This window comes from Trichomonas vaginalis, chromosome II (genome assembly GCF_026262505.1).
Source record: "Trichomonas vaginalis G3 chromosome II, whole genome shotgun sequence".
Taxonomy (NCBI): domain Eukaryota; phylum Parabasalia; order Trichomonadida; family Trichomonadidae; genus Trichomonas; species Trichomonas vaginalis.
The window spans coordinates 24,887,639-24,912,375 of NC_067204.1; the positions used below are offsets into that span (position 1 = coordinate 24,887,639).

General features: G+C 32.5%; 11 protein-coding genes across 11 annotated transcripts, besides 1 other annotated feature; 9 read left to right on the forward strand and 2 right to left on the reverse strand.

The window, feature by feature from the left end:
- Window positions 1–75: 75 nt before the first annotated feature.
- TVAGG3_0604680 (arginine omega-N asymmetric methyltransferase protein) lies at window positions 76–1,040 on the forward strand (the record flags this gene model as incomplete). The annotated part of the gene is made up of 1 exon (XM_001579310.1): window positions 76–1,035. One exon carries the CDS (start codon window positions 76–78, stop codon window positions 1,033–1,035), a length of 960 nt encoding a protein of 319 aa, XP_001579360.1.
- Window positions 1,041–1,647: 607 nt separating this feature from the next.
- On the forward strand, window positions 1,648–2,157 carry TVAGG3_0604690 (uncharacterized protein; the record flags this gene model as incomplete). The annotated part of the gene is made up of 1 exon (XM_001579309.2): window positions 1,669–2,004. One exon carries the CDS (start codon window positions 1,669–1,671, stop codon window positions 2,002–2,004), a length of 336 nt encoding a protein of 111 aa, XP_001579359.1.
- A 151-nt stretch (window positions 2,158–2,308) lies between these two features.
- Window positions 2,309–3,202, reverse strand: TVAGG3_0604700 (uncharacterized protein; the record flags this gene model as incomplete). The annotated part of the gene is made up of 1 exon (XM_001579308.1): window positions 2,309–3,202. One exon carries the CDS (start codon window positions 3,200–3,202, stop codon window positions 2,309–2,311), a length of 894 nt encoding a protein of 297 aa, XP_001579358.1.
- Window positions 3,203–3,363: 161 nt separating this feature from the next.
- Window positions 3,364–4,400: a mobile genetic element.
- Window positions 4,401–5,090: 690 nt separating this feature from the next.
- TVAGG3_0604720 (uncharacterized protein) lies at window positions 5,091–12,028 on the forward strand (the record flags this gene model as incomplete). Its single annotated transcript, XM_001579307.1, has 1 exon — window positions 5,163–11,192. One exon carries the CDS (start codon window positions 5,163–5,165, stop codon window positions 11,190–11,192), a length of 6,030 nt encoding a protein of 2,009 aa, XP_001579357.1.
- A 461-nt stretch (window positions 12,029–12,489) lies between these two features.
- On the forward strand, window positions 12,490–13,776 carry TVAGG3_0604730 (spectrin binding; the record flags this gene model as incomplete). Its single annotated transcript, XM_001579306.1, has 1 exon — window positions 12,490–13,776. The coding sequence occupies one exon, from the start codon at window positions 12,490–12,492 to the stop codon at window positions 13,774–13,776; it is 1,287 nt and encodes a 428-aa protein (XP_001579356.1).
- A 41-nt stretch (window positions 13,777–13,817) lies between these two features.
- Window positions 13,818–14,174, forward strand: TVAGG3_0604740 (cyclin-dependent kinase inhibitor 2C-related family; the record flags this gene model as incomplete). Its single annotated transcript, XM_001579305.1, has 1 exon — window positions 13,818–14,174. One exon carries the CDS (start codon window positions 13,818–13,820, stop codon window positions 14,172–14,174), a length of 357 nt encoding a protein of 118 aa, XP_001579355.1.
- A 673-nt stretch (window positions 14,175–14,847) lies between these two features.
- On the forward strand, window positions 14,848–16,706 carry TVAGG3_0604750 (cytosolic carboxypeptidase family; the record flags this gene model as incomplete). The annotated part of the gene is made up of 1 exon (XM_001579304.1): window positions 14,848–16,650. The coding sequence occupies one exon, from the start codon at window positions 14,848–14,850 to the stop codon at window positions 16,648–16,650; it is 1,803 nt and encodes a 600-aa protein (XP_001579354.1).
- A 687-nt stretch (window positions 16,707–17,393) lies between these two features.
- Window positions 17,394–19,195, forward strand: TVAGG3_0604760 (maturation of SSU-rRNA; the record flags this gene model as incomplete). The annotated part of the gene is made up of 1 exon (XM_001579303.1): window positions 17,400–19,193. The coding sequence occupies one exon, from the start codon at window positions 17,400–17,402 to the stop codon at window positions 19,191–19,193; it is 1,794 nt and encodes a 597-aa protein (XP_001579353.1).
- Window positions 19,196–19,559: 364 nt separating this feature from the next.
- TVAGG3_0604770 (uncharacterized protein) lies at window positions 19,560–20,759 on the reverse strand (the record flags this gene model as incomplete). The annotated part of the gene is made up of 1 exon (XM_001579302.2): window positions 19,852–20,364. The coding sequence occupies one exon, from the start codon at window positions 20,362–20,364 to the stop codon at window positions 19,852–19,854; it is 513 nt and encodes a 170-aa protein (XP_001579352.1).
- Window positions 20,760–21,435: 676 nt separating this feature from the next.
- Window positions 21,436–22,171, forward strand: TVAGG3_0604780 (uncharacterized protein; the record flags this gene model as incomplete). Its single annotated transcript, XM_001579301.2, has 1 exon — window positions 21,436–22,164. One exon carries the CDS (start codon window positions 21,436–21,438, stop codon window positions 22,162–22,164), a length of 729 nt encoding a protein of 242 aa, XP_001579351.1.
- A 1,142-nt stretch (window positions 22,172–23,313) lies between these two features.
- TVAGG3_0604790 (uncharacterized protein) lies at window positions 23,314–24,217 on the forward strand (the record flags this gene model as incomplete). Its single annotated transcript, XM_001579300.1, has 1 exon — window positions 23,314–24,042. One exon carries the CDS (start codon window positions 23,314–23,316, stop codon window positions 24,040–24,042), a length of 729 nt encoding a protein of 242 aa, XP_001579350.1.
- Between the last annotated feature and the right edge of the window lie 520 nt (window positions 24,218–24,737).

Consider the following 24,737-nt stretch of genomic DNA (forward strand, 5'->3'; position numbering starts at 1 on the left):
CTTTTTTTACCTTCCTTTTATGTTATGATGTTACTTTGTTAACTGAGATTTCTTTGATTTTTATCATTTAAAAGAATGTCTGAGAAGAATCGATCTAATTATTCTTTTTCGGAGATTCATGATGAAATGATAAATGATGAAATACGTACTCTTACTTATAATAAAGCAATATTAGATAATAAAAACGAGTTTAAAGATAAAATTGTCGTTGACGTTGGTGCAGGTACTGGAATCTTATCTCTTTTCGCTGCTCAGGCTGGAGCAAAGAAAGTTTACGCTATAGAATGCACAGAAATAGCAAATATTGCCGAAAAAATTATCAAAGATAACAATTTCGAAAACATTATTACAATAGTAAGAGGAAGAGCAAATGAAATTACACTCCCGGAAAAAGTAGACATAATAATATCTGAATGGATGGGATATTCACTCTACTATGAGGTAATGTTACCGGCTGTTCTAAATATCAGAGATAGATATCTCAAACCAGACGGAAAAATATTACCATCACATGCTAATCTTTACTTGAATATAGTAGAGAATCCTGAATTCAGATATACGAAATTAAATTCTTGGGAATCGATTTATGACTTAAACTTTACTTCATTCAAAGATTTTATAATAAGTCGACCATATATTGACTACGTTGATAAATCAATGGTTGCTTCCCAAGATTCATTGATATCATCTATTAATATTCGCGATTGTACAGAAAAAGACATCTTTTTTGAAAGTTCGTTCAAATTTGTATTGAGCAGAAATGTTTTAATGGATGGCTTTACTACTTGGTTTGATGCCCTGTTTTTGGATTGTAAAAATCAGATCAAGCTAAGCACCTCACCATACACAAAAGAAACGCACTGGAAGAGTACAATATTTTACCTGAATGACCCAATTGAACTCCAAACTGGTGATATAATTGAAGGATTAATTAAATTTAGACCACATGAGAAAGAAGAGTCGGCACTTAATGTAGATATAACTTTTATGGTGAATAATAAGACTTATTATTCACAATCTTTTGAATTTCTATAAAAATTCTCTATTAACACTTTTTTAGTCATTAATATGCATTCTTTTCGTTATCGTATCATATAAATTTTTGAAATTGTTCAACTAATTATCTAGAACAACATCAAATTGGTTTTCATAATAGGTAATTATAGCTGAAAAAATGGTTTTATGATATCAGTTATGTGTAATTTCTTCCAAAAATAGATAATATCAATGTTTAACTATAATTTGATTCAAAGATAAAAAAATGAGTTTTCATTTTCTTTGTATGTTTATTAGCATGGAATGAAATAAGATTTATTCCTATTATACTACACATTTACTGTTAAGATTTTGCTTAAAAATGATTTTAAAATTCCAAATTTTTTTCAGAATTAAAAATTTCATAAAAAATCTCTATAAAATTGTTTTCATTTTTCAATTTTTGAAAAATTCAGTGAATTAAACGTATTCTCTTCTATGATATATATCACGATTTTCACACAAATTTTTGCATTTGGACTTATATTCATATGATAATTAAAGGGAAATCTTGCGAAAATACTTTGAACGTGCTGTATATGCAAAGGAAATTGGAATATTAAAGGACTTGCAAAAATATATCATAAGTGAAATTTGAAATGACACTTTTATCGTATTCCGAAAAACATCGAAATGTTTTCATCTGAAGGATATTCCCGAAGTGAATCAGATAGACAGGCATATTCTTCAAGAGCATCGGATCATTCAAAAGCAAATTCAGATACAAATAGACGCAATTATGAGTTGGATCCACCAGAAGAACTTTATCCACGCGATCAAGTCTGGTCTCCACTTCCTGGCTTCCCAGGCTTGCTAATTGCTGTTGACGAGAAAGGTACTCTCGTTATTAGTGGTCCAAAAGAGTATCTTGATGTCGCACGCGCCCAAATTAGACAAATTGTATATCAAAAACTCGGATATGATGTTACAAATGATATTAGAACCCTTCAATTTGAAGAACAACTCTGAAAATCCAATCAACTGTAAATAATATTCAATTATACGATACTATACAAAATCTACATGTAATTTATTTAGATAGATAGTCTATAAATCTTAAAGCTTATATTTTTTAACTAAATACTGTGGAAAACTTTATATCTTTTGAAAATATATCAGAAATTTAACAAACATTCAGGAATATGTGATTATAAGTTATGTAATCGAATAAAAACATTGATGTGGTTATATAATTATTTAAAATGAGTATTTTATTACAAACAAATAAATATTCAGATACAAAGCAATAATAAAACATTTAGATGCATAAATATTATTTCTTTGGATCAAATCTGTTTAATGCATCTTTGTAGTATTCTCTAATTTGTGCTTGAGCGATTTTCCTTCCTTCTGCGGACAAAGACTTATTAATTGCTTTCATTGAATCAAGCTGGGTGTTGGTAACTTCTTTGTTAAACATTGTCTTCAATTTTTCGATTTCTCCTCTAATATCTGATTTCAAACGAGTCATATTGGAACGAAGCTGTTCGGTTAGTGTAGAAATCTCAATCTTTTGAGATCGAAGTACTTCTTTGCGTACAAATAAATAGTCTTTCATATTTATTGATTTGACTAAATCGTGGTAAGAAAGACTCTGAGAACTGGCTAAATCGAATAGTTCCTGAGCCTGCTCAAATTTTTTGTTATGGGCAGCAATCTCAGCTCGATCTAACAAGGAATAAACACTTTGTGGAATTTTAACAGATTGCTTTGAATGACGGAGAATATATTCTTTCTCATATTCAACAAGAGTCTGAATGTGTCTGATTTGAAGCTGATGGAAAGCTTGGCTTGCATCAAAGCGGATTTTGCGCTCTAGTTGGTTGTAGCGATCAATTAGCTCATTATGCTTAATGTTATAGTTGTTTATGATGACTTCCACTTTGGATTTGAATAAATCAACCGATTTTGAAATATCTTCAGTTTTAACTTCTTGTTTCTTATCTTCGAGTTTCTGTTTTACGGCCTCTGCTTTAGCATAATCGAATTGGTCGATCAGATCAGCTTGTAGTTTCTCTAATTCTTTTACAGTCATATCATCGAGAGAATGCAGAAAATCAGGGGAAACTTTTGTCTGCGGTGAGCTAGTTGCTGAATATACCGACGGACTCTGCAATGGCTTCTTGGTTTTATTATATTTTTTAGGTTTAGGTGTTCGAAAGCTCATTCAACTTCTTTACAATTTTTTTTTGAATGGAATAAAATTTTTTTTACATGGAATTAAATGAAGAAATAGAAAAACTCGGACCTGCGAAGGTAAACAACAACAAAATAATATGGAAATTTACGGTTATTGTAATATTTTGAAAGAAGAATTATTTTGTTTAAGGGTGCACCCGTATGTACGTTTATTTGAGAGGAGGAGGATTACCCTCTCAATTTTGAGGGATTCGTTAGTTTATTTTCTCGATGAATATGCAATAAAATTTGATTTTTACCTTATCAATATACTTCATATAATATACACATGTTCATGTAAAAACTTTTTTCCAAAATCCTCAGGAATTAAGGGATTTTTGAATTTTAAGAATTTTTTTCGAATTTTTTCGAAAAAAAAATATTTGCAGAACAGCCTTAACGGCTAAGATTTAGGAACAATGTTAAGTATCAAAAAGAAAGGAGGTCTGATATAGACAACATATATCGTTGAAGGTTGAAAAAATCTCTAATATTTGAGCCCAAAATTTCAAATTTTAATTTTTTGAAAAAAGAGGCCACCCGTATGTACGTTTATTTGAGAGGAGGAGGTTATATTTTTGAAAGGGTGAAACATTATGAATATGTTAATTATATAATAATATGTATTATTATAAAAAAGAAAAAATAAAGCACGTTAAAATTTTTCTTTCTTGATTTTTTACAAAATCTACTTAGAATTATGCAAAATATGACTAAATAATTATAAATTTCAAGTTAAATTTTAATTTTGATAAATAATTTAAATTTCAAAATATCAAGTTCAGTTCGACTATGTATGTAGTAATTCCTCAATAAAGTGCCAAAACCCTATTAAAATATATGAACATTTTCAACATTTTAATGTTTTTATTTAAAAATTTGTTGGAATATGAGCTTCAAACAATTATTATGTAAATAAAAATAATTAAATATATGTATTTATTCGTATTACAACCGTAGTAAGTCGATTTCCTTTCTTCTACTGAGTTTTTGAATTTGATTTAGAATTGTAAAGAGATTCAAAGGGAAAATACTAGCGGATAAAAACTACCTCCATGAAAGGGTCATAATGGAGTCAAGTTGTATTTTTTGATATTTTTTGCTTTTCGAGCCTAAATAGGTACCAGATAATGCCTAAAAATAAGGTTCTAAATTCTGAAGTTTACATGATCCTCTCGTGTGCACCCTTAAGAGTCTTATTAAGTAAGATATTCACAATTTTGTCTATACATATATTATGTAACATTAAATTCCTTGGCGTTCTTATTTTCCAATGATTTTTTAATATTTTCAAATAAATCATGAGAGAGGGTCAAAGTTGCTATTTGTCACTTTTCCACAAGAATATAATGGGGAAAAAGTTATCATATAGTTGATCTCATTCACTGAGGTGAGAGATGCATGTAGTGTAATTTGATAAACAGTGGGATTGCTGCTCTAAGTCCTAGGTTCGACACACATTGGCTTCATTTTTCTCTTTTTTATTGACGTAAACTATTCAATTTTTGTGTTCTCCATTCAAATTTCAGAATTTTTTTTGCAGATTTCACGCTACATTCGAAGTTACCTTTTGTAACAACCACCACTGCCTACGAAAGACGAAAGTGTGTCACGATTTCACCCGGAAATCCGACGGTTGTTTAAGAGTAAGCACTTTTGGCACCTACTCAATAAATCATACTATATTTAGGCTTGAACTATCACAAGGGTTCTTATTTGCGTATTATCTAAAGATGATATCATTTCATGTCAAAAATTGCTTTTCTCGAATTTCAAATTATTATTTTAACGATATTATATTGAACTAAATAGTTTTTACCGATTTCTTCTGAAATATTAAATCTGAAATTTACAATGTACTCCAAAAATTGACAAAACTTGCCTCAAAAATGAAGACGAAAAATGACCAGATTAGCTCTTCCATTCTTTCTAATGAGATTAACTCCTTTATGGAAGAGCTAGGTAAGATGGCCAAACATTATCTTTTACTCAGGCCTTCAGAAGATACTGGTGAAAGAGAAGAAGTGATAAAACAAAACTTTGAACTGTTTATCACTTCTTTCGGATTCAAGGGTGATTCATATCAGCAATTCATTGCAAACTGTGGTCTTTTCGCTACTCCAAATCCAGAAGAAAACTACAAATTCTTTGAAAAAGCCTTTCCTGTCATCAAAGCATCAACAACATCAAGACCAACCGATAGTGATGGCGTAGTCAGTCTCTTCGCCTCAGCTCTTGAAGGAATCGATTGGAGCGACAGCAAAACAAAAGCAAAAATCTTATTCATTACGAAAATTGTCATCTCTGACTTTGCAGCCGAACTTTTCAGAAATGTAGACGAATTACCTGAGAGTTCTATTAATTTTTTTGTAGATTCAATTATAAATTCGATCGAAGCGGCAGATGAAATCTCAAACTTCCTAATTAAGATGGAAATAGCCAAATCTTTCTCGGCTGCCATTCATTTTTTGTCATCCAGAAATCCAATCTACACATTTCAACTTCTGGTTGAATATTACCGAAAATGCCAGAACATTGAGCAGAAAAAGATTTTCTTCCTACTCACATCTTCACTGACGACTCCCGAAGAAATAGATGCTACTTTTACAAGTATTTTTAGTGAATTTATCGGTGATTTTCAATCTTGCGACGCCGGAAATCAAGTCATATTCAAAGACTTCCTTCTCAACCTTTCATTGCAAACCCTCGTTACAGATCAGGTTTTAGTTACGAATTCGGTTTACAAATCTCTTTATAATTACGTAAAGAACAACGCCACGAGCTCTGAGACACTCTGCGCTCTTTTCGCTGGCCTTACAAACTTCTTCGATATTGATTCCGATCTCATTCCAGTCGAGAACTTCTACAATCAGTACATTTCGAAACATCTTAACGATATTTCAAGGGTTTGCTACGAATTGACTGTAAAACTACGCGGTGCCAATTACGAACCAGAGGTTATGCGCTTACGATTCCACGACAACTTCGATTGGGAGCCATCTTTAGACGATGACGAAAAATTCTTCCAAACAATCGGCCAATGGATTGTCGAAAACAACTCCTTATTCAAACCCGAAACCACCTACGTCGATATCTTCCTTGAACAACTCGCTTTTACGAATCTTGAATTATTTTCTCAGATAATCATGCCAAAGTTCACCGACAAATCGATTTTTGACAAACCATTCCTTCCATTCTTCCACGCCATGGACGTAATTATCCCAACTTTCGAGTCACATAATCAGAACTACGAATATCTCCTTAATGTCAAGCGAGATATGCTTACATTTGTCACCAAAACTATGATGGAGCTCAGTCTCGATCCAACGATCAACATGTTCATGTGCAACGTCGCATCATTTACAGCAACCTTATCACAATCGGGCGAAGACAAAGAAAACGTGCTTCCTCGTATGTTAAAGACCTTGCGCCAGACATCTTTCCCACTTCCGAACACGATGAACTCACATTCGAGCTCAAATCGCGTCATCAAAGAATTAATCCAACAAATTGACAAGTCATCAGCACCATTATACACAGAAGATGACGTAGACACAGAGACAGATGACAAATTCCAAAGTGTCTCTGAAAAAATCCCTCTAGAAGAAGAATTATTGTTGAGTTCACTTTACATTGAACCAGATTCAGAACTTGCACGTTATTTGTGTCAAATGGTCTTTTCACAATCCTCCTATACATTGGCATTAGCTAATAGAGTTCTTCAAGCCCTTGTCCATCGTATTCCTTCGTTTGCAGAACACGCTGTTCGCCATCTCTGCAATTTCTTCATTGACAAGAAAATGTCATTTAATGCCATCATCAATGTCATCTCAACTTTGATGCACGTTCTCGAAGCCGCCAACAAAGAAAACGTTGCATTCAGTAAGGATACATTGAATTCCGTCAATTACATCGCTATCATTGGTTTGTGCGTACCTGTTAGATCGTTAAGAGCACAAATCTTCAAAATGTGCAGTATAATGTCTATCGAAAAGAAGACACTTTTCTATTTCCAGGAATTCATTAATACTTACGGTGATAGAATAAGTCAGAGAGCAATTACTGCAGCGATTAAAACGGTTTCTAACAAAAGTGAAACAGAATTGAATGGTTTACCTCATGTAAAGTTTATTGATGTAGCCAATTCTAACTATTCACTTTTATACGTGTATTACATTGCATCATTAGGATATTACTTGGCACAAGAGTCCGGCCAAATTCATCCTGATTTTACATCGTCACTTTTAGTGATGTATAAAATTTTAACATCTATTTTGATGCAAGTAAATACAAAGAAGAATGATGTTACATATCTTGCGAACTGCACAGCGATGCTTGTATCAATACATGATATAACAGGAAACCTTCCTTCTCCGATGATTTATTTCGATAACCACAGAATTCAATCAATTTGTCACTCAATGGTTGAAATCATTGTTCAAAACAAAAATCCATCGTTACTCAATGCAGTCTTTTCTTCATTGAGTTGCTCACTTCTTGCACCTGTTACTCCTCTTTTAGGTCAGCCAATTTGGGAATTACAACACTCTTTAATCATGTGTTTAAGTGATGCTTTCCAACGCCAAAATTTGAATGTTTTGAATGATGACGGTTCTGTAAAAGTGACAATTTACACTGCATTACATTCCGCATTGATTACTATCATAAGGAGAGGCATTATTTCATCGACATGCAATGCAAAATTGAAGATGGAATTGAAGACAAATGATTTAGTCTTCTTGAACAATTTCGGAAATGCTTTGAAATATGTTTTTGACAAAATTTTTGATTACCACAAACAAAAGATCAAAATGGGTCTTTTAGAGTCACCTACATTCCTCAAATCAGCATGTGGACATTTGTTTGATGGTGCTAAATGGTTCACATTCTTCTTCAACATATCAGCAATTGCGATGCCATCATTAATTTCCGCTTTTTCAAGTTGGTTGAGAATTTCAAAGATCCCTGTCAATTTATATAATGCATTCATAAAAAAACTCAGTGATTTCTCAAAACACGACATTACAATTGCCTCCTACTTCTTTGCTCATGATCCTTCCAAACTAATCAAGATGTGCATGCATGACGCGAGATTTAGTTTCCCTATTTTCGCAGGTATGGCTTTGCAATTAGAAGTTCCAAATGATTTGATCTCTAATTTGGACCAACTCAACAAATCCATACTAGAAAGTACAGGAAAACCAGAGACAGAACTCATCAAATTGTACTACTCAAACATTGGTAGATTGTTCGCTTTGTGTTTCGCTTATTTAACATCCCAAATGACCTGTGAACGCCAAAGCGCTTTGAATTTCATCGAAAGACTCGCTTTAGTATCAGCTTTCATCAGAAAAGAAGCACAGAGTTGCGTGATTGTCCTCAAAGCAATCAAAGATATAAGAAAGAGAATGATGACTTCTTTCTCTATTTTCATACAAAACGATATCTATCAACTTTCACAGTTAATTGCAACACATTTTGAGTTTTGCAATGAACAATTCATCAAAGAATCAATCTCCATTGTGTTGAAACCAAAGGATTCTTCAAGTATACACTCGAGAAACTCCTTAGATAGAGATTCTGCATCAAGATCAAGTGAGCGAAAGTCTTCTACATCAAGAAGAATTTCTAAAACATCATCAATGCAACGCGGAATTTCAATTTTCGGCACGAACATGGATGAAGCACTTAAGAAATTAACAAGTGCTGGACACCAACAATTGGATTACATTGATTTCAACCATGAAGAAGTCATCATTTCCTTCATTCCTCGTTGGTTGACATCATTCCATTATAATCTTGAAACAGAAGGAATCTGTTTGAAGTGCGAACCAGAGTTTAGAGCGATAACAAAACATAGATTCATTGAAGAACTGTTGATTATGTGCAATAGATTCGGATTAATTCCTGCTATTGCTATCATTATCAATGGTATAATTGATAGAAACATCAATTTCTTCATTTACACGCTCTGCAACTTGCAACAGACGAATTCTCAATACAAATCAAGTGCTATGATATTCCTTATTTATATCTATAACATCAAGCCTGATTTGTTCATTGAAAACATCATGAAATACTTGATGTCGTCTGCTTGGTTCTTCTATAAAATACAAATCCAAGGAAAGTTAAACTCAGAGAATTTCCTCAACGAAAATCCTGAAGAAGAAGTTAAAAACTCTGAGGCAGATTACGCTTCAATCATTACTTTCATCTTGGAATTGATCATCGAATGTTATTCAGAAGATTCTGAACCTCTTGAGAAAGTTAAGCCGCATTTAATCGCTTTTTGTGATATAATATTAAGTACTTATTCAGCGGAAGGTGATGACAACTCCATGATTGATGAAAACCTCGCGAAACTCATGGATAAAATCATTTTCAAGATGTTAGATATTTACGCGGAAAAAGCGAAAACACTTCAAGTTATCGGTCCTTACATCAAGAGATGTCCACGAGAATTCATCTTGGAATGGGGCTTATGTTGTGGTTGGTTACCTGCTGCAACACGCGCTCTTCAATTGTTTAATTACCTCCATTTCCAAATCGAATCTTCTGAGATTCCTTTGTTATTGAGAGCAATTCAATGCGTCTCAAATATCTTGAACGAAAGAACTGATCCATCAAAGATTTCTCAGTTCAACAAACATTGGGAATCACAAATAACAATGTCCAAACGTCAAATCGACGTAAAACCAGCGATTAACTACATTGTTGCTTGTTTAGAATGTTTGTTTGGTTTCGTTACAAACACAAGATGTTATCCAACAGAAATCTTCAGTACAGCTGTTGCTTTGATGAAATGTTGCACTCCTGATCAAGCAGCGATTTACGCTTTGTCTGTAAGAATTGTTGGTGTCTACATCAGACAATTGAAAGATCCACAAGTCCTTAAAGATGCCGTAGGAGATGGAATTCTTCCTCTTTTCTTCCTTTGTTCTGAAGCATCAACTGTTTTGTTGGATGAAATTTCAACTGTCATCAAAACATTGATCAAAGCAAACTATTTCGACATTTTACTCAAACACGAAATGTCTCCAATCATATCAATGTTTGTTTTGATTCCTTCTCTGTGGGGTGCAGCTTCTGACTCTGTTTTGATCTCCATTTTGTCCGAAGTTTTCCAGCAAAGATTCGGAGGAGATGGAAAATACATTGTTCAAGGCGTTTTGAGTGGAAGAAGTCGCAACCTAAATAATATCAAACACTTCTGCCAGAAGTATTGCCCACAAATGCCAAAAGACTTCATATTACAGATCCTCCATTTGTATGTACAATTCGCTAGACATGGATCTCATGAACAACAAGAAGCTGTAATTGTTGTTACAAACGAAATCAAGAATTTCGCATCGATGAGTGAAGCTCAAAAAGACGTTGCAGCCATTGCAGAAATAGCTGTGAAGAACCAGTCTTCTCAGAACGCAGAAGGTGTCTTAGCTTTCATCAGAGAATTAGTTAAACTTAATTTCCAAGTTCAAGCCGGTCCTCCACAAATTGCATCGAAAATGGTGTCGCAATTCCCTGTTGTCGATGTTTTCTCGAATGATGACATATTAAACTGGAAACCATTGGCGGAAGACTCTTTCTTGGATACTGTAAATGTTCCTCCTTTGTTTGTTTACGACGAAAGACTCGTTGGCGCTGTTTTCCTCGAAAAAGAATTCAATGTTGTCAAACAAGTCAAAGAAATCCATTTCACTCAATTAAGTGATAAATACAAGACTGCTTTGACACAAAATCCTAATACAAAGGAGATGGGAGAGATAGTAATTGACGACATCATTCCTTTCATCAAGGAAATGAAGAAATTCGAATCTTTGACAAACATCAAAGTTGTCAAAGATGCTTCGTATTGGTTCAAGGAACAACCTTTGGATACTTCTGTCAAAGCAAACGTTTTCTTCCCTGGACACCCAGATCTTCAAGAAATCTGCAAATTCGAGATGCAGGGTTTGGAAATTCCTTTCAAACTTCATTGATTTTTTTTATTTTATTTTAAACTGCTTGCCCTAACGTGGACAATATTGAAAGGAATTCAATGAGTCCTCTCAAAAATAACCGCCTTTTAATATTCAATACTATTGTCCACCTTTCGTCCAACTTAAATAATTTATTTAGAAACAACAAAACAAAATATATAAAAATAAATAATGCAGCAAGGTCCGGAAAGACCTAAAAAATCGAAATGACGGAGTGGAATTTTGATATAACTCATTAAATGAAAATTATGAGATATTATAATTATATTTTTCACGTTTTCCGAGATATAGAGAAACTAGTATTTAGGTAGCTCGGACATATGAGTGGGATCTATTTTTGGAGAAAACTCCAAAAGTTAAAGTTATGATTTACTAAATAGAACAAATATAATAGAAATAAGTAGTTGAAAAGGAGCATCATTTGATATGGTAAACATGTGCTTATTCGTAAGTTTCTGCAATGTATGTATGAGGAGAAATGTTGCGTGATTTGGACGAACGTTTAAATGCTTTTAGAGTAAATTGTTGAAGAATTCTTAGTTCCTAGTATGAGTATGCTATGGTTGCATAAGAGATTTTGAGTTGTAATGCATAACGGTCGGAATAATTTCTGATGATTTAAAATGGATTCGGTTTAAGCGTCAAGATATGTAGTTATGTTGCATACCCAATCATTTAAGCCACATATCTTGTGATTGCAAAGCGTGTAGAGTCTTCGTTCCACTCACTAAAAATGTAAAAAAAAATTGACTATTATCCACCTTAGGGCAAGCAGTTTATATTATATTTTTTTTTCTTCTCTTTTTTTAAAAAATAAAGCGTTTTATTGAAAGTCGTTTTAAAATAAATCAATCTATATTCAAATCGAAATTGGATAATGTTCCAAATTATGATAATATTCTGTGTAAAAAATTGTCTCTTAGAATTTCGGTTTTTTTTTCACTCAAAAATTAGAAAAAATCGGAGATTTGGAAAAACGATAAATGACGACGTTTAACTTCCAGTACAATCATTATCAATAGACACAGCCCCTTAATATTGATATCAACTCCTTACTAACAATTTGTGGAATTTTTTTCTATCAACAATTTTTACAATTTGAGACAATTCTATGAGCTGTTCTCAAAACATTATCAACCATTTTGGAATTGATGTTTTGATTCTTTTGGAAATTTCATTTTGCTGGAGTTTATGCCCTGCGGATATTACAATTTTTCCAAAATTAATTCCAAAATTGACATTGAAAAAAACAATTCATTCAAAAATTTGAAAGGATTTTTAAATTTATATTTTTTAAATGTCTAACCAATACTTTGATCTCCGAAGGATCTACGGATACTATATCGATACATACAATGCGATATATCGGTTGACGACTGAAAATGAGGAAGAATTAAACAAGATTTACCAAATGATCGGAACAAATTTGATTAATAAACGGAGATATCTCTCAAAAACAATTATACGAAACATTTTAAATATTATTCCTTATAAAAATCGCTATACAAAGTTTTATTTGGAACTTGCAAAATGCATATATGATGAATATCATGTTAAAGAGGTTAAGGGTGTTTCTGCTATATCTAACTACCTGTTTTATAAAGAATTTCGGATTCAATTAGAAACATCTTATATTTTCGAAGAAATAAATACAGACAATCTAGCCATTCATACAGAAGATTCAATTTACAGAGCAATTATGTATAATGACCTAAAAATTTTCATCGCATTCACAGAAAAAGAAGGATTTGATATAGATCAAAGACTTAATTGCGATTTATATCCAACTACATCCGTAGGATATTCATTACTTGAATTATGTTGTTATCACGGAGCAGTCGATTGTTTCAAGTTTTTATTAACGAAATTTAAATCAAGAATAACTCAAAAATGTCTTCAATTATCATTTTTAAGCGGAAAGCCGGATATTTTGAATGAATGTTTGAAATATCGAAAACCTGATAATGATTGCATGATGTATGCAATTATTTCACACAACATTGATTTTGTTACATTCTTGATGAATGAATTTAATATAGAGATCAATTTAGAAATTTGTGGATTTAGTCAAAATCTTGAATCATTTTTAGTTTATTTTGATCAAACTAATGATATTAACAGATGCTTTGCTTATTCAGCGATGTTTTTTATTCCATCTCTTTGTGAATACTTCCTTTCACATGATGCAATAATCGAGGAAAAAGGTGAATTTTGTAAAACAAATCTTTATTATGCAGCCGAAAATAATAGTAATAAAATAGCAGAACTTCTTAAACCCGATTATGCAAATATTAAGAAAAAAGATGTTAATAGGAAAAATGCTCTTCATATTGCAGCAGAAATTAACAGTAAAGAAATTACCAAGTTACGTATTTCATACGGTGCAAATATCAATGAAATTGATGATTATGGAGAAACTGCTCTTCATATTGCAGCATTAAATAATTCTAAAGAAACAGCCAAACTTCTTCTTTCATATCGGGCAAACTTCTTTAAAAAGATAGATTTGGAAGAACAGCTTTTCATTATGCAGCATGCAATAATAGTAAAGAGATGGTCAAAATTTTTATTTCATATGGTGTAAAAATCAATATAAAAGGTAAATCTGGAGAAACAGCTCTTCATATGGCAACACTATATAATCGTAAAGAAAAAGCAGAATTACTTCTTATGCATGGTGCAAATATTAATGAAAATTATAGTGATGGGCAAACTGCTCTTCATTATGCAACATATAATAATAATAAAGAAATGGTCGAACTTTTTATTTCATATGGTGCAAATATCGATGAAAAAAATAATAAAGGGAAAACCGCACTTCATATTGCAGCAGAAAAAAATTGTAAAGAAATAGCGGAACTTCTTCTTTCTTATGGTGCAAATATCAGGAAAAAAGATAATGATGGAAGAACCGCTTTCAGTATTGCAGCAGAAAATAATAGTAAAGAAACAGCCGAATTTCTTTTTTCATATGGCAAATAAATATAATAGATACATAGAGACTGGAGTATGACAGTCATTTTTAATGGCAGTCTCCTGTACAGATGACATCATAATTTCACAAGTATTTACAACCTTTTGAAGAAAGACTTCATATATGATATGTTCAAGCATTAATTACTTCTAGCAATCCAATTATTTTAAAAGATATAAACAAAAATAACATCACATATGTTGTTATTTCATCTTCCTTACAGAGTCATTCTAGTATCAGCAGAAACGCATCATCTTTTGCTAATATATTCGAAGAGATATTTAATTAAATATTGAACTGATCCGCTAATATAAATTGATAATAAATTTATTTATAATTTTTATAAAGGTCACTTATCAGATCTGGAAATTTCATCTCTAATTCTTCATATTTTGGTAATTAAGACTTAATAAAGTTAACACATTCGAATCAACAGAGAAAAGTGCTACAACTATGAAACAATCTTTAATATCTTTTGCAAAATTCCATTGTTTCTTCTGTTTCAGCTCTCTTTAACAAACAAAACAAATCCATCCATTAAATCTGCCAGAATCTTAGCAGATAAAATTATTTTAACAACAAATTCAGGATAATCATTGAAATATGACTAATTTTTCTAAAAGGAGTGTTGTCTTTAGTATCTATAAAAGCAATTAAATCAACCTCAAGAATTCTATTGAAATGCAGTGTTGCTGCACGCCGATAACAGTTGGAGAAAAAAAAACTAGAAAAAGAAAACTGATGTCTTCTGATGATGAAACATTAATCCAGAGCGAGGAGGAAGATATTGGCGATTTCAATTACTCAACAACATCGATTAAAGATGTGTATTATGTGATTCATCGCGGTTCTCCTCCAATAACTCCTTCATCATTTGCGACTGTTAGCAAGAAGACGAGATGGCCTGATGATTTATGGAGATCCGGAACCCTTGTCTATGATATACAAGATCCATCCAAGTCATTAGGTCCACCAACCTCACAAAATGACACAATTTTGCGATTTGAAAGCAGATTCGAGTCTGGAAACTTAAGTAGAGCATTTCACTTATCAGGCGATAAATATCATCTCATTTTAGAATACGACCACAACTCCATTGGCTCTGCTCAGTGGTTTTACTTTAGAATTTCAAATACTCGCAAAGATGCAAAATATACATTCATTATTTCCGGATTTCATAAGAAAAAGAGCTTGTTTTGCACAGGATCAAAGGTATTTTGGTATTCAGAGAAGCAGGCGAGAAGAGATAACATTTCTTGGCAGCGTGGTGGCACAAATTACCAATATGGCACCACAACAAGAAAAAGATCAAAAAAGAAACGCGCTTCCGTCCAATTTAACATAAAATTCCCTTACAGTAACGATCAAGTTTATTTATGTTACGCATTACCTTACACATACTCAGATTTAACACGATTTACTAAACAGTGGCAAGCCACAGCAGGTGCAGCTACAATGGTAGTTGAAACGCTTGGCCAAACTTTAGGAGGACGCGATTGTCCTATTTATACCATCACTTCTCCACACTCTTCGATACCAATGAACTCACGACCATACATATTCGTTACCGCCCGTATTCATCCTGGCGAATCTAACGGTTCTTACTTGATGCACGGATTTATGGATTATTTACTTGGCGGAAGCGGCGCATCGAAATATCTTCTCGACCATTACATATTTAAGATCATCCCCATGATGAATATTGATGGCGTTGTCGAAGGTTTCTACAGAATATCATTATCCGGAAATGATCTTAACAGAATATGGACAGAACCCGATCCAGTATTACATCCCATCATTTTTAAAGCCAAGAACCTCTTTACAAAGCTCTCGAAAGAAAGAGAAGTCGCAATGTACTTGGATTTTCACGGCCACGCTCGACTTCATGGTACTTTCGCTTTCGGATGCCCAAATACAGATGACCCACAGCTCAGAGACAAGGAAAAGAACTACCCGAGGATCCTTTCTTTCCTTTCTGACGCTTTTGCATGGCAATATTGTGTTTTTTCGTATCCTTCCGATAGAAAAAGCGCTGCACGTATCGTTGTGCGCTCAGAATTGAATGTGGTCCAATCCTTCACGATAGAAACGTCTTTCGGAGGCCTTACGAGTGGTCCGAGAGCTGGAGTATTATATGACGAAATTAGTTGGAAAGAATTGGGCCAAAAGTGCTGCGAAGCGACTTTCCACTACCTGTGCGGCAACGATTCACCAATTACGTCCTATGTTGCTAAGGAATTGTCGTTTTTGGCTCCATCTGATCCTCCAAAGAAAAGTGACAATTGGGCACCTAAAGCTCGACTTCCTCCTGACGATGCTCCGAAGCAGTCGATCAGTTTCGCGTTAAATGGTCGAAAAGGACAAGGAATGTTTAGATTGGGCGGTCCGACGAGTTATTTGAAGGTTTCGCCTCAGAATATTGAGACAACACAGACAACATATAAGTTCCCGAAATGGCAACAGATGAAATATACTTTGAACTGAAATTTAATTTTAATTTTTTTTGCGGATAGATTTTTTTGCTTGATATACTAGTAGTGTTTAAAATTCTTGTTTAATTTTCTACATCTCTTTCCTTTTTATTTTTTTTTGCTTCTTTTTAGATAATTTTATTGAGATCTTGCCAAGTTGTTGAAATTTATCAGTTAATTTAGGTTTGTTCTTACCAAATTTTCAATGCAAGAGATAAAAGATTTCGTTACATACTGGTGTCCGAAGCTTTGATAATTCAAAAATGTCAAAGAATGCTTCCAATTTGAAAACTTCGATAGGATGTGACCGATGAATGCCGTAATGGAACCAGACAACGTCAACAGAGTCTTCTTCGCAGCTTTCTCTCTAAATAGCCCATGTGACATCGAATTACAAGAATATTCAAGCGTGATGGTTTCACAGACACAGAATATGGTGGAACTATTACCACAACTTAAAATCTGAATCTTTAGATAAAATCGTTTTCAATAATAAAAATCTTAAGAGAAAAAGAAGCAACACATTACACAGATACGCTGGTTTCGCTTGAAAATGGCCTCCATATAGATATACTTTCTAAAAACATTATTTTTGAAAGAAATTTTGCAATGATTTTGCAATTTCCGTTATTTTAAAAGAAGATTTAGCACAGCAACAATTATTTATTATAATTTAAACATAAAAAATTCTGTTTCAGTGCAGAGCACATCAAGATTTTGTAAACTATTCAATTTAAAATTTAGGTCCTTTTTATCGTCGCAATGACCGACGTTCATAGGATCAGAGTTTTTGAATATGTACCATCTCCAATTGTATCATGTTCTCTTTCCGACGATACTTTACTTGTCGGTAGAGAGTCCGGATATGTCGAAATTTGGGATGTTCAGAATTATGCGCATTGCATGTGCAGTTTTCAAGCGACAACACCACGTGATATTCGCGTAGTCCTATGGACAGAGTTCAAAGAGCAAAAAGCATTCGCAATTTGTCTATTTTCCGGAGAAGTTGTAATTTATAATTATCCAAGTTTACAAATTGTAGGGCAATCACCCAGTTTTGGTGGTGCCATTTGGGGAGCAGCTACCAGTTCCGACAAATCTCTCCTTGCAATTGCTTGCGATGACGGAGTTGTCCGTGTATTTAATACAAAAGACAATTTATATCTTATACAGACATCAGATGCACTCGTTTCTAAATGTTTATCAGTTTGCTTTAGCAGCGATGGATCTCTTTACGCAGGAGATTCAACAGGACAAATCGTACAAATCAACTTAGAGAGTCGCACATTCAGTCATACATTAAATGTAGCCGCACGCGATACAACATCTTCAGAAGTATCCGTTTGGGCACTTTGCGCCCTTCCAAACGGTCAAATCGCTTCAGGAGATTCAAATGGTAACGTAATCATATGGAATACAATGACAGATACTGTAGAAACACGCTTTGCATCCCACCAAGCCGATGTTTTGACTCTAGCTTCAAATGGAAGATTTTTATACGCTGCAGGCATTGATCCGACCGTTGTGACCTTCGAACACGACGATGGCCAATGGGTACAACGTAACCAACAAAGATTCCATACTCACGACGTTACATGTATCGTTGCAAACGAAAAACACGTAATTTCAGCAGGAATGGACGCCTGTATCTGCAGCAAAGACCTTATACATCCTTTCCAGGTACCAATACCCATTGCCGTGGCCACCAGAGGCGACGATATCATTGCCGTCGGTGGAGAAGGAAATCGACTTTCAATTTGGCGCTTAAACGGCGAAGAAGCCTTTTTGGAAGTTAGATTACAGACCTCCAACCCTGTTGATGCAGTTGCTATCTCATCAGATGGTAAAAATGTCGCTTACAGTTCAACAAATACAAGATTCTTAGAATATGATGGTACAAACTGGACATTGAACAAAGAAAAGAAACATCCAAAGGCATCAGCAATTATTAATAGAGAAAACGAGTTCATAATGGCTACAATTTCCGGAGATATTCTTTCATCAGACGGAAGTTTCGCTCATGTTGACTTTCCAGTCTTCAAACTCGCTGTTTGTGAGAAGTATATAGTGGCAGGAGGTCTAAAACGCTTAGTTTCCTTTGAAAAAGACTTAAATGGGAAGTCAACAGAATTACCATACTTCGGATCTCCATTTTCAGCAATCAGATTCAAGCCAAAGACTAACCTCCTCTTCGTATCTACATCTAGTACTAAGATATTTTCATATGACGTCAGTGAAGAGAAGCTTGTTGCATCAGCGAACATCAACATCGGCAAATTCGGCGAAATTGTTGCTCCAACATCTATTTCGTTCGATCCAGATGATACTAACCGAGTTCTTGTTGTTTCTAGCCAAGTCACTCTTGTTGCAAACTCTATGAAAGAAAAAGGAAAGTTCCGCCTCCCTTACGAGGACTTCCTTTTCGGAGATTTCGTCAAAGGTAAGAAACTTGTTGTTTATGAGAAACCATGGTCATTCATGATGCATTCCCTACCTATGCCATTCCGAGTCAAGAGATTCCAAGGCTCAGAAGAGACAAAACGTCCAAGATACTAAAATATTATTATTATTTTTTTGAAATTTTTCTTTTTTTCGTAAATTCTTTTCGTCATATTGAATTGAACACAAATTGATCATATATTTTCATTTTTACCAAAAATTACAATTTCAATTTCAGTTCGTATTATGTATATACGTCTATTATATCGCGAATTAGATTCAATTTTTGCGGCAAGAATATTATCATCTGTGCAAAATTTAGATTTTACCTCAATTTTGGGTAAATTATTGAGAAAAACAACTTCAGTAAAAAAAAGTCCATACCAGAAAAAAAGGTTCTATCATGGCCGATTTTTCGAGAACTCGGTACCTAAAAGATCGGTTATATCAAATCAAAAATCGAAAAAGTGACAATGAGTTTACCTATCGTTGGGGGAACCCCTAATTTTTATTAAGTTACTCTCACAAAATTAAATTTGAAAATTTTATATGTCTACATTATCTTACCCTGCCGCACATACAAATATATTTTCACTTCTCATAATCCATTCGTTCTAACTATATACAGCAATCATGTGGGACTAGAGCCTCAAGTCAAGTGACTCCCAAACACCCTTTACGGTAGGAATAGTCCTCTTAATTTCAGTTTATCAATTACTAATACTGAGAGGGTGAGACCAAATCAATAAAATAAAATTTGGTTTTTAATTTAAATTTAAATTGAGTTTATGACTGTAGCTGACGAGGATTCATCTTGTTGAGTATTTTCTTGATTATCAAGATTTGCATCTAAAATTCCATTATCGGAATAATCTTCCTCCCTGTCTTTGCTAGACGAATACATGTTTAAGTATTCAAAAACTTCCATTGTTTTATGACATGTATAAATCCAATCAGCAAAATATTTGATTCCAACAACAAAACCCGCTATACTAATGTAAAAACAGATTAAAAATTCGAATATTTTGACGTTCTCACAGAACAGTCGACAGATACCTGGAACAGACCATAACAGAGAAGTTTTAAATGTTTGGACTATTGGGTGTCTGCTGCGTTCAATAACCCAAAATCGAACGAGTTCAAAAGCGAATGTTAAAAGGAATGCAAGTGTAAACCAAATTTCGGCACATCTGTTTTTGCATCCTGGGCTACATTTGTTGTTTGTTGTTTGCTCATCTGCTTTATTGCTACACATACCAAAGGCATAAACTTGAAATGTGTTGGTCATTACCTGAGGAAGAGTTTTAAAAATTCTACTCCAAATCCTTTGGTAATACCAGTAAGTTTTTTATCTTTCAATCTTGTGAAATAAGTACATAATGACATAAAATCTAGAAAGTTGTTGTCTGGTAAAACATTTTGTTTTATATGATAAATTTAAATCTTCGCTAAGAAGATCAAAAACTTCTTGGAAAATTTCTGAATTGATAACAGTATTAGTTGCATTTGAAACGATTGGTGAAGAGGGTTTTGTGAAACTAGGAAAAAAGCATGAATATGATTCTATTAAATTCGAAATCAATTTTAATCTGTTAAAAGAATCTTCAATATCAGATATCCCAAAGTCCCAATATTGATCTGGGATTAGAGAAATAAATTCATCAAGTTTTGGGATAAAATTTTTGGTCATTAAAAAAAAATGAAAAAAGGGGTTTGTTTCAAAAAATAATTATCACAAAATCTTTTGACGCTATTCAAAATTTGATATAATAATTTATCAAATTAATTTTTCGAATTACCTCAAACTTTTCAGAGGATTGAGTTATCACTCAATCCTCTGAAATAGTCTGTGATAATTCTTAGTCTCTACATTATTTCAATATAAGCTCCATTTTTAAATTAATTTTAAAAATCGAGCATTGAAAATTATTTTGAGACTTCATTTTTAAATCTATTTAGAATTTGTGTTGTTCAATTTAAAGGTACCGTTAAAATTGCGCTAATCATTCAAAGCAATGACATTGCCAACCAAATTCCCTGAAATTACCTGTTGTACTTTTTAATCTTGCAATTTCAAAATATTCTCCATTTTATAAAGCAAAATTCATGATACAAATTGTGAACTCTACAAAATCTGCAAAAATAATTTTGATCTGATCATGATTGAACTCATGAATATCTTATTGTTTTGTTAAAATCCAAGCCGCTTTTATCTTTCAATTTTTCCGACACAAAACCATTTTGAAATTAATCCGATCGAAACAATTAATTCCCATATTTAATCTAATGCAATAATTAATTTTTTTTTATTAATCTTAACTCACAAAATTAAATATGAAAATTTTACCTTCATTTTTTTATGGGTCCATTATCTATACCTGATGTATTTCCAAAAATTTGTTTATTTATTACAAATCAAGCTATTGTTAAAGCTCTCAATGCTAAGCTTAAATCGGTCAATGTATGCGAAGAATTTAATGTCGAAAAACTATATTTTTATCATGTTGAAGAAGGTGATAAATTTCCATTCATGATTTCTTTTAAAATGAATGGTATCATACATGTTGTTGCTGATACATTTGTTTACAGTAACCTTAAATATGGCATATATTTAGGTGAAGTTCTTCTTAAATTTGATATCCGAACAGATCTTCCATTTGAAGAAGTCTTAGATAGACTCACCGGTTATTCAACGAAAGATATTGATCCTAAAAGTATCACATATTTTGATCCAATAATTTTCAAAGAAGGTCCCGAAATGCAAAATTTCGGATATGATGAACCAATCAATAATTATATAGGAGCACTTAACAAAATGTACAAACTTGAAAAAGCATCAAGACTCTTTCATTTTGCAGCCGATATTAATTTAAAATATAACAGAATTAATAAGCTAGCTGCTCTTTATGAACCACAAGGAAATAAACATATCTATAGAGTTATAGAATTTGATGATCCATATATTTTAAAGATGGAAGGACCAAAAGAAGAAAAGAAGAAAGCTTCATTTATTGATTCTTTGATATCACTTCCTTCAAAAATATATTCTTATTTTACCGGATACAAAAATCTTCAAAATACAAATTAAATTTTATTTCATCTTTTCAGAATAAATAATAATTATTGAATATATATCAACTGTTGGATCCATTATAATAAGGATCTCGTATGGAGAAAAATCTTCTCCAACTCTAAAATTCAGTTTGTAGACACTTTACAAATTGTAAACTTCAAATTGGAAAAATATATATCAATATCAGTCATATTCCTAAATTTAACTCAGTTTGTGCTCAAACTTGATATTTAGAAAGTACTTAACATTCAATTAAGAATTGGCAAATTATATCAAGGAATATTTTTGTAATTTCATGAATAATATAAATGAAAGTAATCAACATAGAAATGCGAAAGCAAACTCCCTTAGGCTAAACTGATTTTATTGGGAATCAATGAAAAATATTTTAGATTTAATTTTATTGATGATCTGAGAGATCATTAATAGATTAGATGAAAAATATTGTAGTTTTATTCGTATTATCAAATAAAGATTGATTTAAATTGAAAATGCATAAAAATTCTGTGATATGATATTTTGTGGTAGTGATTAATATCTATAGGTGAAATATAGTATAAATTCGCCATAAATGCGGAGTAAATATCCAAAAAATAAAAATTCAAATAATATATCTAAACAAATATTGGAACTATCTCTTGGGATCAGTAGATCATTGAAATCCCAAAAATATTGCCCATAGGAAGTTTCCATGAAAACGAAGGCAATGCCCGTCTCCAAAGCTTCTCCATTTCTCCATCTCCATGGAGAAATTGAACTAGTCTGTCTTCTCCACCAATTCAAAATTGAATACTTTCTCCACGTCTCCATGGAGAAAATGTGAGGTGAACTCGTTGGGAGTTTTGACATTTCAAACTTTACAAATCTAATGGTTTGTAAAGATAAAATCCGACATTTTGATAAGAAACTAGGGGTAATACTTGTAAAAAATAGGGTATAATTTACATGAAAATTTACAAAATTGGAGAAGCTTATATTTTGGAATTTGGAGATCCCAGCCGTTATTTCTCCAAACGAGATCCTTAATTATAATATACGAAACAGTTTCCAATATCAGAAATTAAAATAGATATCAAATCTAAAATCGCAAAAAGTGACATTGAGTTTACCTATCGTTGGAGTGAACCCCTAATTTTTATTAATAATTTTTACCCTCATTTTTTTATGCGTCCATTATCTATACCTGATGTATTTCCAAAAATTTGTTTGTTGATTACAAATCAAGCTATTGTTGAAGCTCTCAATGCTAAGCTTAAAACGGTCAATGCAAGTAAAGAATTTAAGGCCAAAAAACCATGTTTTTACCATGTTCAAGCAGGAGATAAGTTTCCATTCATGATTTCATTTAAAAAGAATGGTGTCATACATGTTGTTGCTGATACATTTGTTTACAGAAACCTTAAATATGGCATATATTTAGGTGAAGTTCTTCTTAAATTTGATATCCGAACAGATCTTCCATTTGAAGAAGTCTTAGATAGACTCACCGGTTATTCAACGAAAGATATTGATCCTAAAAGTATCACATATTTTGATCCAATAATTTTCAAAGAAGGTCCCGAAATGCAAAATTTCGGATATGATGAACCAATCAATAATTATATAGGAGCACTTAACAAAATGTACAAACTTGAAAAAGCATCAAGACTCTTTCATTTTGCAGCCGATATTAATTTAAAATATAACAGAATTAATAAGCTAGCTGCTCTTTATGAACCACAAGGAAATAAACACATCTATAGACTTATACAATTTGATGATCCATATATTTTAAAGATGGAAGGACCAAAAAAAGAAAAGAAGAAAGTTACAGTTATTGATTATTTGAGATCACTGCCTTCAAAAATATATTCTTATTTTGCCGGATACAAAAATCTTCAAAATACAAATTAAATTTTGTTCCATCTTTTCAGAATAAATAATAATTATTGAATATATATCAACTGTTGGATCCATTATAATATACGAAACAGTTTCCAAAATCAGAAACTCAAAATGAAAACAAATAAAATAGAAAAAAAAGAGAAATCAATACTTTATTGTATACTTAACAATCAAATATACTTATATAGTGAGCATAAAATTTCATCATTCATACGAATTAATGTTTTCTGGTTTTAATCTCATCAATTGTCATTAAAGTGTCGAAAACTTTATTCTAAATATATAGAAACAGATTCACATCTACCATATAGATCGAACGATATCAATAAAACATCAATGAATCTATTACTCATGGATTTCAATTGATCAAAAAAAAGTTTATTTTGCAATCAAATCGAAACAACATTTAATAACATCAAGACATTTCGAACCGTAAAGTATGGGGATTCTGTCATCCATGATTTGAATTTTTTTTCGTGTAAAGACTCCGACGATAAAACTATGAAACAAAGATAAAAATTCATTTTTCATTATACAACTGGGGTTTATTTAACTCTTAAAATGAAATAAAGAATTTCCGTTTTTTTCCCCATCGTTAATTTTTATCGAAGATTTCGATTTTTTATTTGAGCGAAAGATATGAATACAATTATTGAGTGATAAATCGGATTTCTCTCCAAATCATGAAAAAATTTTGTCAGAAA